The sequence below is a fragment of the Phallusia mammillata genome, chromosome 6, assembly GCF_965637545.1.
Source record: "Phallusia mammillata chromosome 6, kaPhaMamm4.hap1.1, whole genome shotgun sequence".
Classification (NCBI taxonomy): Eukaryota; Metazoa; Chordata; class Ascidiacea; order Phlebobranchia; family Ascidiidae; genus Phallusia; species Phallusia mammillata.
Genome location: NC_137257.1, coordinates 22,766,576 through 22,778,741, shown reverse-complemented (window position 1 = coordinate 22,778,741; position 12,166 = coordinate 22,766,576). Strand labels below are relative to the sequence as shown.

The 12,166-nt window shown below is 37.6% G+C and overlaps 2 protein-coding genes and 1 pseudogene across 3 annotated transcripts; all 3 read right to left on the bottom strand.

The window, feature by feature from the left end:
* Positions 1–6,758: 6,758 nt before the first annotated feature.
* LOC145234504 (uncharacterized) lies at positions 6,759–7,232 on the bottom strand. Its single transcript, XM_080099228.1, has one exon. The coding sequence runs from the start codon at positions 7,230–7,232 to the stop codon at positions 6,759–6,761; it is 474 nt and encodes a 157-aa protein (XP_079955354.1).
* Positions 7,233–7,902: 670 nt separating this feature from the next.
* Positions 7,903–8,546, bottom strand: LOC145232279 (uncharacterized). Its single transcript, XM_080096861.1, has 3 exons — positions 8,488–8,546; positions 8,246–8,426; positions 7,903–8,130 (listed from the first exon to the last, which is right to left on the bottom strand). Exons 1-3 carry the CDS (start codon positions 8,500–8,502, stop codon positions 7,949–7,951), a joined length of 378 nt encoding a protein of 125 aa, XP_079952987.1. The 5' UTR covers positions 8,503–8,546; the 3' UTR covers positions 7,903–7,948.
* Positions 8,547–8,658: 112 nt separating this feature from the next.
* On the bottom strand, positions 8,659–11,851 carry LOC145232280 (uncharacterized; annotated as a pseudogene). Its single transcript, XR_013860852.1, has 5 exons — positions 11,798–11,851; positions 10,315–11,393; positions 8,998–10,172; positions 8,793–8,910; positions 8,659–8,726 (listed from the first exon to the last, which is right to left on the bottom strand). The product of XR_013860852.1 is annotated as an uncharacterized LOC145232280 (transcript).
* Between the last annotated feature and the right edge of the window lie 315 nt (positions 11,852–12,166).

Sequence of the window (12,166 nt, the reverse complement as noted above, 5' to 3'; positions counted from 1 at the left end):
ACATAATAGATTCCACTGGAATGTTGTCTCTGGTCAAATTCCACTGGAATGTTTCAGTCTCCTCCCAAACCCTCAAGCTTTGACACTGCAAGATTACAATACAGACTTTTTCGACAACAAATACACTACAGAGGGATTGGAATCAGATTAAATATTTTGTGTGTGTATACTGTTCTACTTCCACTGTGTATGTTTTGTAATCATTTCTGACACTGCCTGTAACATGATATGCTGCACATTTTAAACTTAAACAGCTTTGAGGTTGTTTTTTTTTTTTTTTTTAGTGAATGCACCATCTGTTATAATGGTGATCATCTGACAAAAAATACAGGATATCTGTATGAACTTGGCTGGTGTATTTGTTGCCTTCAGTCCTGTTTAGCAAGAATTAAGTGTTGGTGATAACTGGTGTGCAGGTGTGTTTTTGCATAAAATTGCTTATTAAGTAGAATAAAAACAATATTTCATGATTCTGACTGAAATAGTACATAAATAGGCAACTCATTTGGGTAGTTAAACTTGTACACCCTAACTGCTATGATGTCTTAAATGCATTTATATGCACATGTATCTCTTTGAGATATTAGAATTTTGTTAAGAGTTTGTAGTTTGAGAATTCACAACAGTAGAAAAAAAATATTGCAAACTGAAAAGGGTAGATTAAATGAGCTAATTGTGAGCTTCCTAGATTTATGGTTTGTAACATAAAAGCAAAATAATGTTGAACCTACTACAAAAAAACTTTTAAATAGCCATATTTTAGCTCCAAGACTTTGCTGACAATCAAACACAGCAGTTTGGATCAGCACAAGGTGATGCTAAATAAAGTATCACATCGTCTTGTGTGAAGAAAATAGCCATTCTTGTTGGATTTGTGTCTTAAATATTAATAAATGCATGTAAACTACTTATATTGCATAATAAAACATTTATTACCACTTAATAATGATTTATTTCAACATTACCTGAATAATGTATTCCCAGTACACACACACTAATACACGTCACAGTCAATCTACGCATATTTATTGGTTATTACACACTGGAATACATGCTTCCTATTAATCTACAAATCATATCTGCTAAAATCGCTACACAAATGCCTAAAATAAAAATTATCGTCATTTTTCCACTCTCTCCCCATTGCCCGCAATGCATTTTTGGGGCTTCCTTTTCAGCCGCCATTACGCTTCAATTTGCTTCAAAAATCACCCAACCGTTCAACGGAGTAGCGCAATCCAGTGTTTATAGAGATCAGTGGTCCCGCCGCGTTTGGCGTTGTGCGGTGACCTTTGCACACAAGTCGCTGTTGCCGTGACAGCGTGACACATGCTGTTCAAGCGTTCTGTATTGACCAGTTGCTGGCATTTCAAACAATGGATGATCAAGACATGTATTTGCTTTTGCTGCTACTTTTGCAACAACAAAGTCTCATAATATCGTTTTTGACACTTCATCTAGCACATAGAAGGTAACAGCACCTATTTTAAATAATACATGTTTCTTAGGCTTTTAAACATTTTTGTTTTGGTGATTAGAGAATGGGTTCGGGAAATTCTTTTGGACAGAGAGGAGTTGGGAGAATTTAATTTAGTCAAAAACATGCGCTCAGATCCAGAAAGTTTCCACAAATACTTTCGAATGGACAAAGATACTTTTGATAAACTGTTGCTGAAAATTGAACGCCTTATTCATAAAAAGCACACACATTGGAGAAGAGCAATATCACCAGATGAAAGACTAGCAATCACTTTAAGGTATGGTTCAAGATATTAAATTTATTTAGCTTTTGCAATGTATACTTCACTTAGTTTGTGCAATTTTTTTTTAGATATTTGGCTACTGGTGACTCTCAGACCACAATTTCCCTGGGCTGATAATAATGGAAACATGTGAAGCCATATGGAATACTTTAATGCCTGAATATTTGAAGCCACCATCCTCACAAGCAGAGTGGAAAAAAATTGCCCAAGAGTTTTATGAACTATGGGACTTTCCTATGTGTGTTGGGGCAATTGATGGTAAGCATATTGTTATCCAAGCACTAGGAAACTCTGGTTCAGAGTTTTTTAACTATGTACTGACCCAGTGGGTAGACAATTAAACACTCCGTGTATCTGACTCTAATAAACAAACAAACTATCACTGTCGAAACAAACCTAAAAAAGACGCAAACTGGTTTAACGTTCCCCCATTATATTTCAATAAGGCATGCCACGAAAACGCCTCTTGCGGCTAAACACGCAACACAAAAGTCACCGCGCCACGAATCAACTGTGAGACATCAATTCTAATGCGTACTCTAGTCACTAGTCACTGGTCAGTGGTCACTGGTCACTTAAGGTAACTCTAGGTAACTGATTTTTAGTTTGAAACACGTCGGTCTTTATAGCGTTCAGGTCATATAGTTGTTGTGCGGCATAGATATAAAAACGCACGCCCGAGAAGATTAACTGTGTTCTAAACCGTAATTATTCTTTAAATTGCTTATAGAAGTGTCAAGTTTAACATGGCTGGAAGCAGATTAAGACGTTGCTTCACGTTAACACGTAAGGGGATGATAAAACGATAGCCTTAAGCAGTAATTGACCGGAGCAGCAATAAGTAAAACAGGTTTAAATAGGTTTAACAGCCGGTCAAGCTTTTGTGTAGAAAAAAGGCGAGTTATGAACGGTTTTGACCGGGCCAATGCTACGTCACAACAATTACATGCAAGTTTTAAAATTAAAAGTCCGATGTATTTTGAATTAAAAGTCCAAGGTCCGATACATCACTCTCCGTCCCGTGAAATGTTTTCCGGGAGAGATTCTCCTGAATGATGTTTTCCGAATTAGTTTGTTGTCCGTTTATTGTTTCCGATTTGACGCTTCGTGCTCCAAAGTCAAATGTTGATTGTGCCGAAATTTTTTGTCCATTTGATGTTCTTGCTTGATGGATATCACGCTGTGTGGTGAATATTGTTTGTAGTTGTTGAATGAACTCCAGTTGACGATGTTGTTCGCGTTTTCGAACGAGATCATGTACAAATGGAGTTGTGATAGAATGTTGATTTTGAATTTCGAACAGTTGGCTCGGTGAGATTCGAACAGTTGAATTCATACGTTGATTTTCGAACGTCTGTAATCTAATAACTAGGAATGGAAAGTATTTTCCATGTAACGAGATCAGTCGATAAATCTTGGAATATATATTTCGCCTAATGGCATCATCAGTTCCTATTAAAACCACAAAATAAAACATCAATAAAAGGAATAAAAGTAAAAACACAACAAAACAAAGTGAGGCGAAAAACTGAACTAAAAACAAAACACAGGATACATTGTTAACACTGCCGCCTTCAAATCGGTTTGACAAGCAACGTTTCACAGGCTGACCGAACTGCAGGTCACGTCTTATCTGTCAGACGCGCACGTCAACGCTCTGGGCACAACCACGCAGATAAAAACAGACGAAACACCTGGCAATGGAAAATAGCAACAACAAAGAATGGAAATCAAGCAATCGTTAGTACAACAAAACACAACACACAACAAGACGTATATTAGCGAATTTGGGGTAATAACATTTTCTGGATGTTGATGGAAGCACCTGTCAATTTGAGCCATTTTGCTTCGGCCTGATCTAATAGGGCCACGTCAGGACTTTCAACGAAAATCACCTCGAAGCATTTTGCAAGGTCGGGTTTTTTTCGTAGATGGCGGAGTGCTTCGAGGCAAAGTGTTGACACAGCGATGCATTGTCGCTGTGTTGGCTGAAATTGTTCGTTTGGAAAGTGTTCCAGATGGTTCGGTGACCCGACCAACGCGTACAAAATTTGTTTTTTGTTTGCCCCACGTACTGGCACTTACACAGCAAACAGGTGGCAACGTATATTCCATAGCACTTGCAGTTTAAGGATTGCTTTAGTGGAATAATTTTCCCCTGCTGGGTCTTGATCTGTTTGGTTTGGGGCACCATCGGTTTGTGTTTGCCGTAGTGTCCGCATAGAGCGCACTTTCCGCAGGGACCGGATAATCCGCTGTGCGTTCCGGGCCAGATACTGTTCAGTTTAAATACTCTCAGTTCTGTAATCTAAACTTAACATTTCGCGCGGCAAATTTTCACACCAATGATTATATAAGGGTATTTTAGGGCTATAATTTTGATTAAGTATATATATACAATACGATTGAAAAAAAGCGCATATTCTAAGTACTATGTAGGTTTGTGATATACAAATAAAAATAGTTTTGACATTTGACAAGTGTTTCTGTTTCGAATTCTTGTAAGAAATTAAACGAGCTGCCGTACTTTTCAGAGTTTTTGCTAAGCTTTTTTACGGTTTGACGCGTAGCTATGCTGGCGACTTGATTTTACATGTGAAATTTGGCTTTGCAGCCTCCCACTTGTAAGGGTTTTGCAGTGCTTTTGCAATCTGCGGTTGTGAGTTGTTGAGTCGCATTTTGAGGTATTACTCTCGCCATTTCGACCGCCAGGCCAATCTATGACAGATTATTATATTTTCGCGCTGCCGTCGAGGCAAGGTAAGGATTTTCAGGCAATCAATCTCGTTTGAGTTGCAATTGCTTTTAGGCGGTATTTGGCCTAGCGACTGTGCAGCAATGCTGCTTTGAGCGAAGCTCATTGAATTATAAAGTTCAATATGAACCAGTGGCTTGGCGTTCGATGAACGCGTGCGCGCGGCGGCGCTATAGTGTCAAGGCCATTTGCATTTGCTTTAACATCTTTCCGCTTTATTACTGTAGCATTCTCCTGCATTTTTCCTTGGCACGTTTAATTGATTAAACACAATTTCATATTTATCGTTTTGGTTTCACATATAGTCATGTCAAATCTAAAATTATTTTTATACAGGGTCAATCTACTAGGTACTTAGAACGAATGTTATGATCGTTTTTTTTCCAATATCAAGGTAGTTGTTAGAAACTTAGGGTACAAGGGCTGTGCCTGTACTTGGTCAGCTAAATTATTACCGTCCGGTTGTTCATTTTGTCGAGCGTTCTTTAGCTCCATCAATTTGTCAAATGCAAGTCTGCCGTAGACCTTGATAAACCATCCGGTGAGCAAAACTGCCCATATTCCTGTTAGAATGTATATAACTACAAAGATAAAACATAAAAATGGCGAGGTTATTGAGCTGATCAAATGTAGAAGTGCATTCTTCGAAGCTGCCTCCAGAGTTGAGGACAAATACGAAACGTCCGCTTCTGTTGTGGGATCGGTGTTGCTGTCAATGAACTGGTAAAGTTTATCGTTTGTTAGGCGGGACTGGCTTAGAAGCGCCAACATTGAGTTTAAATCTTCAAAACCGCTACTCGGTCGTGGCAAATTATCTTCATACCGTTGAAAATCTAATTCTTCCTTATGATATTTAACAGGTGCTAAAGTAGGTGTTATGAAGTCAACTTTAGAGTCAACGTGAGCTAGAGTATAATTGTCATAGACGTAATATGTATCCTTAATTCTAAAAGACATTACTCTACCCGGAGCATAATTTTCTACAAATTTAACAGTTGGATAAACAAAACCATCCCTGTATAACTGTCCTACGGACATGTTACCTTTAGAATCAACATATTTAATTAAGGGTCGTGTTGCAAACAGGTTTTTATGTCTTAAATCTTCTACTATAATTCCATTAATAACTTCACAAGAGAGTTCTGTCATTAGATCTCCTACAGTTATACCGGCTCTTTGTCCTCCTAAAAGTTTACTTAATATTTCGCCAGGATATTGTCTGGCCAAGAGTGAATATATAGTTGCTAGTAATGATTGAGTTTGACATTCTAAAAAATGAATATCAGAAGTGAGTTGACTTATTGTCCCAGAAACAGTATCCATTGCTTCGTTAATAAAAAGTCCAACATTATCCGGACCACCATTAGGAGTTGAAAAATTAGCTTTATTGATCATTAGTGGTAATCGAATTGTACCATTACATTGTGCGGGTTCAATAATCATACCACCTGTACAAATTGAGTCTTGTCCATAACAATCCCGAATGGCTTTAGAACAAATGGTTTGATGGTGAATACTTAAACCTAATTCTTTTACTTCCAAACGATATAAATCGCCGGTATGCCGATAATGCAAGGTCAAACCATGAGTTCCCAAAGGCGTAACAACGGGACAATCAACTCGGTTGGGCACTTTCCAGGTAAACAGTCTAGTTCCGACAACACAACTACCCCTATGTATGTTACATTTAGACATAATTCCCAAAGCACCTTTCATTTGTTTATGAATAGGATCGTATAAGATAGTGGATTTCGTTAAAATACCATTATGAATAACACCTTTTGAAGATGTGGGCCATTTATAGGTTACTTTAATTTCTTTAGAGGAAGTCCAAACGTTATCACTAGTTTTACTAAGTCGCCCAATCAAAGGTGCAGTATGAGTGTGTTGCCAATCTTCACAAGCACCTGAGGACGGGGGTGCAATAGCTACAGATTTCTTAGTATGAAATTTGCCTCCAAAAAATAATAATGGGATTCGTATGTCGATTCAAAAATTTGACACGAATATGCCTCTAACCGAATGAAGTCTGCCGAAGGGTTGTAAAGTCGGCCAAAACATGTCTGAAAGGTTGGTGCATCTGCCCTTTTACAAGTTATGGGTTCAGGTATGGCATATTCCCCTTTAAACAAGGCTTCGTGACAGAGTTTAAATTGTTGCGTCCCACTTTGAGCTATATCGCACAAAACTAATGTGGAAATTAAAATACCAAATTGATGCATTTTGTTTCAAGTTCTTGCTTAATCTCGAAACCGAAGGGGCTTTCTGATTATACGTCCTCTTCGAGTAATGTGAGGGTCTTGTTCAGATATTTCAATTGGTGGTGCAGAGGCAGAAGTGTTACTTAAGTCACCCGTATCTACTCTAGAATCTATATAAACAGTTGGACTAGTTAATATAGGAATAGTTTCAGTGACAGAAGTATCAACAGGGGGTCTAGATAACACAGTAGCATCGGTTATGCCTTCAATAGTAGGAAGATTAGCCACCTTAAGCCTATCGACAGTAACTGTGTTCTCGCGACCATTCATAGCTAAGGTAAAGAACTTTGGATGTTTATTCAATACCTTAAAGGGACCATCATAAGCGGGATAAAGTGTTCCCTTTTTGGCTTGCACCCGTACAAATACGTGAGTGCAGTTTGCAAGTTCTGGGTCAACATAAACATTTACCTGCCGTTGAGGTTTGCGCTTGGCAAAGTTCAGATGCGACATAAATGCTGTTAGTCGCTTGGAATAGTCTGCTATGGACACGTCAGGTACAATTTCTTCAAAAAACTTACCTGGCAATCGCAACGTTTGCCCATAAACCAATTCAGCTGCGCACGCATCTATATCAGGCTTGTAGACACTACGTAAACCCAAAAGCACAAGTCCCAGATTGCTATACCAATTAAGAGGTTGACTATGCGCTTTAAGAGCAGATTTAAGATATTTATGTTGGATTTCGATGTAACCATTACTTTCAGGCCTATAAGCCGTAGTTTGCTGTAATTTTATCCCAAATTGGGTACAAAAATCATTAAAGGTTTCAGAGGTGAACTGTTTCCCACGATCTGATGTACACCTTAATGGTGCCCCAAATCTAGCAACCCAATGCAACAAAAAGGCATTAGTTATAGTTGTGGCGGTTACCCAGTCAGAAAAATTATCCCCGATCATGGATAAGTTTTCACGTTTTCATGCATAAAAACATGATACGGTCATTGTATACCGACCATGCAAATTATCTCCGTTTGTGCCCTTAAAAGTAACATCGGCCTTTGATAATTATCAACCATGATTATTCCATGCAAAACAAACAAATTCTAATGATGTATTTAGGATAATATCCACGACTATCGGCTCAACAAACTTGGCCTGCTATAACATGTAGACCAAAAAGCAAGTTTAAATTGAGTGTATTTAACGAAAATGCATGGGCGATGTATTTATTCGCTGTCTGACATCGGTAGAGTAGACTCGCTGCTGAAGCTGCTATCACTGGAGTCAGCCGGTAGGTTTCTCTTATTTCTGCCACCATCCCAATCTGGGACTTGCGAGAAAACGGTCTTTACTTCACTGATAATATCTTCAGTGCTTGCGTTTTTGTGGCAGGTGTAGCTTAAACATGCTGCAAACAGAAAGCGATGTTTTTTTATAATGCAAGTGGACAAAATAAACCAGTTGCTACGATCGAAACAATTTTTGTAATTTAGTGTTATAAACCATATTTTGCTTGTACTTACTTATCATTATTGCATATGCTTTAGAATCTCTGTATGCCCGTTTAGTAGCTTTTCTTCCTGGACCCAATCCCGACCATGAGTATTTCATGGCCAGCTCTTTTCTCATAATGGTTCTCACATAAGCCCTTACTGTGGCCCGCAGGGTCTTTCTTTCTACATTTCGGGCGACTGCTTTGAAATCCTAAAAAAAGATACATTTTTGAAATCCTTCTTGAATTAAAATATAATAAACAGTCAAACACCTTTATTTGACACATTAACTGATGCAAGTCTTCTTCTGTGGTTGCTGGCTCACACTGAAAAGCCTGCAATGGTGAGGATTGTGCATCAGACACAAGGGTGGCAAGCAAATCATTTGTTTTGATGTTTTCCCTTGTTAAACGTAGCACATCAGCTTGAATTGTACGCAGCAGGTACAGTACATTTGGGTCTTCGCTTAACTTTCTTCGCTTAGGTGGAGAACTTTTGTGCAACAAATGTTCTGAAACAACAAACAAGTAATAGATAAATGCTGATTGAAAAGTATGCTGCTATATATGTCTCTTACATCTTTGGAGTATCTTTTGCAGGTTGGATTGGGCTTAATGAACTTGCATTATCTTCTGCACCAGAGCTTTCCACTTCATCCAGACTGTATGCCTTTTTTAGGCATCTTTGGTATGAATCTAAAACAATCAAATGTTTACAATCAACCACACAATTCAAGATAATACCAAAAAATGCAAAATGCATGCTAGTCAAGCAATGCCTACTTGATTCACAGAGGATTTCACATTGGTAAATCTTCCAACTAGCTTCAGGTGGATGTTTTGATTTTGCCATAAGTTGAACATCACCATCTTGCGGCCATCTACATCTTGAATCACCTTCCATCCACTCTTTATACACAACATCGGATTGATTTCCTTTCAAAAACTTGACGAACACAAAATCTTTCATTGTAAAATCTGCTTGGACAACAAACACTGTTAAAGCAAGATTACACATTGTGAATCAAATCAATAGCAACAAAATATTGCTTGAAAGGCATGAGAAACAATTTTAAAACAGTGTTACTTAGTGGGACCATATCAAATGCACAGGCAAGTTGTGATATTTTAAAAATGCCACAACTTTTTGATGGCACTGGTGATTGAAATAAATTGGTAACATATCGGTAAGGTTTAACAATAAAATATGACACTTCATTAACAACTACAATGTCCTCAACCTTAGCAATTAAATCATCACATCTTATTGTACACTCTGACACTTTAGAACAGTCAATTTCACAGCCATTATGAAGTTTTGTTTTAAAGAAATGCTGAACATTCAAATCCTTATAGTTATCTAAAATTATTCCTCCATCTCGACATTTGAAGACATCTCCAGTATGTTTAGATCCTGTAAGCCTCACATTATAGACTATCTGTTCATTTTCTTGAAATGCATGAGCTGCAACCTGTTCCAAAGGCTTAAAACCAGAATGTATGCACGACTTCAAAATTCCCAGATAGCTTTCAAAGGGAAAACAATTTACAAGTTCTACAGAACCATACAAATTATAATCTTCTGACAGGTGCAATAATGAATGTACATTATATGAAACAAATCCTTTTCCATATAAGGTACATGCTTGGCTACAAAAATCAACAAGCATTCGAGTGCATGCTTCGACATCATCTGTACCAGTCGAAATCAAAAATCTCATTGCCACTGAAAAATTTAGGAAGTGTTTGTATTTTGACTTGGGCAAAACTGATCTGTACCTTAAAATGACAATGCCAGCATAGAGCAAAACATTCTAAGTTCTGATGCTTTCCAGTAGCTTAGCTCTGATAATGTTCTCATTTTTCTATTGAACTCTTTTGGTATGTATGGCTTGAGAGTTTGAATAGTTTCATTAAATTTTGCACTGGCTGCAGCAGGTAACTTTGCTTGATACAATCTGAAACAAAAATCCTTGCTCAACACTGGTATTGGTGGCTTTGTTCTATGATAATTTGAGTTTTGCAGGATAAACTAATTGAAAACATTATCCATACTATAAACAACTTGTGTTATGACAAGAAATTGAAAATCACACTTACCTTGTAACACCTTTCCAATATGACATCAGTCTTTTCATCACTCCTAAGCAGCTCAAATGCATATAGTCAAGAACAAATCCTGTAACCATATTCACTCCAAACTCAGTTAATGCAGAAGTGCCCTTGTGATGCTCAGGATGAGATTTTACGACAAAGTTTTCATCACTCCTTTTTTGCCTAACAACTGGTTCAAAACAAGCATGTTTAGATAAATGGTCATAAAATCCCTTAACTTGGCACCGCTCACAGCTGTTATAGCCAGAATGAGATTTAATTTGCTTTAAACAAGAGCGGGCAGGAGCATCACAAACAAAAATGCCATTTCCACAAAACTTAAGGCACAAGTGACCTTGAAATATATTATTGCTCCGGAGATCTTTTAAATCGTTTAGTAAATCCAACAAAAATACTTCTGAAACAGGCATTTCCCTATTTTTGCTTTTTTCTGTGCAATAAATGCCTGCACAAATTGGCCTCATCCTGAGTTTATACACAGAGATTAAAATTGGGTATATTTTAAAGTCTGGTGAGTGTTTAAAGAGTGGTAATCCGTCAATATTAATGATAAGGTTGTATTTGACTGTTCCTTGCATGTCCCTGTAAGAGTAAAGTAGCAGTTTTTTCAATGATGACATCCAGTTGTGTAAGTGGACATACTTTCCATCACCCATTTGCATGAAATGAAGGTTTGGTTTTGGCAGAAGACTTTTATACGAAAGCGGGAGATCAGGCAATACTGGCTGAAGTGCTTTTAACAATCGTGAAACAGAACTCTTGGGTACATTTACCTCTTTAAGTGCCCAGTTTGATATAATATCTGTGGCTACCAAAGGCTTAAATACAGGAGCTGAGTACATTAAAGATGTATGCTCTTTTGTGACTAAAGACTCTATATCTTCTGTATCTAATGACTCAATATCTTCAGTGTCTGAAGACTCCATACACCTAACTTCATTAAAGCCACTATGAGCTTGCTTAAGTCTTTTCCGTTCCCATTTCTGCTTTCGACACAGTTCCATAAAGGGCTTGTAATGAGATCTTTGCACTCTGGTTCGGCTTCGTGGCATGTTTAGGGTGATCTGTGTTAGGAAAAGTTTTGACACACAATATACTTAAAAACGATCATTACTACCTAAAATTAGGTATTAAAAGCAATTTACTTGCTAAGCGGCTCCTCAAAAACATACAATTTACTGACAAAACATATGAAACTTATGCGTTGATGATTAGGGTTATTAGAGTCAGGATAAGGCTTATATTCTCACATGAGTTAGGGGTATATAAGATTTAATTATAATGATTGCAATACAAACTCTCACCCAGGCCCTCATAGCCCTAAATAAAATACGTAGATTAGAGTAGCCCCTAACAAGCACTCAAGCAGTTACCAAACCACCATTTATGGCGTCAAAAGTGTAAATAAAAAAACTGAAGTTACATTGCGTAATGTTTCGACTAGTCAACAGCATAAAAACGTACTTACGTGGATATGGAAGGCAGACGACGTGACCTCAGTCATCAGCAAAATCAAAAAGGCCGAACAAACTTAAACAACGAGGTCGAAACCGAAATCAGTCATGCAGAACGGGCGAGATTAAATTATAAATTTTGGAGATGTTATTTTAACACCAAAAAGAGTTATTAAAAAGTTCGACTTTTACCAAAACAGGACATCATTTTGAGCCAAATGTTACCGAGCAAAGACACAGCGAATTTTTTTCACGCATAAGAGACATATTTTGTTGAAGCTACAGATCAATCTGAATTATTTGGCTGATACATCTATTTTATTAGGCTTATAAAGCTGTTCGACTTTTTTCACCTACTTAAGCTTTTTTGCAACGCCAGATAA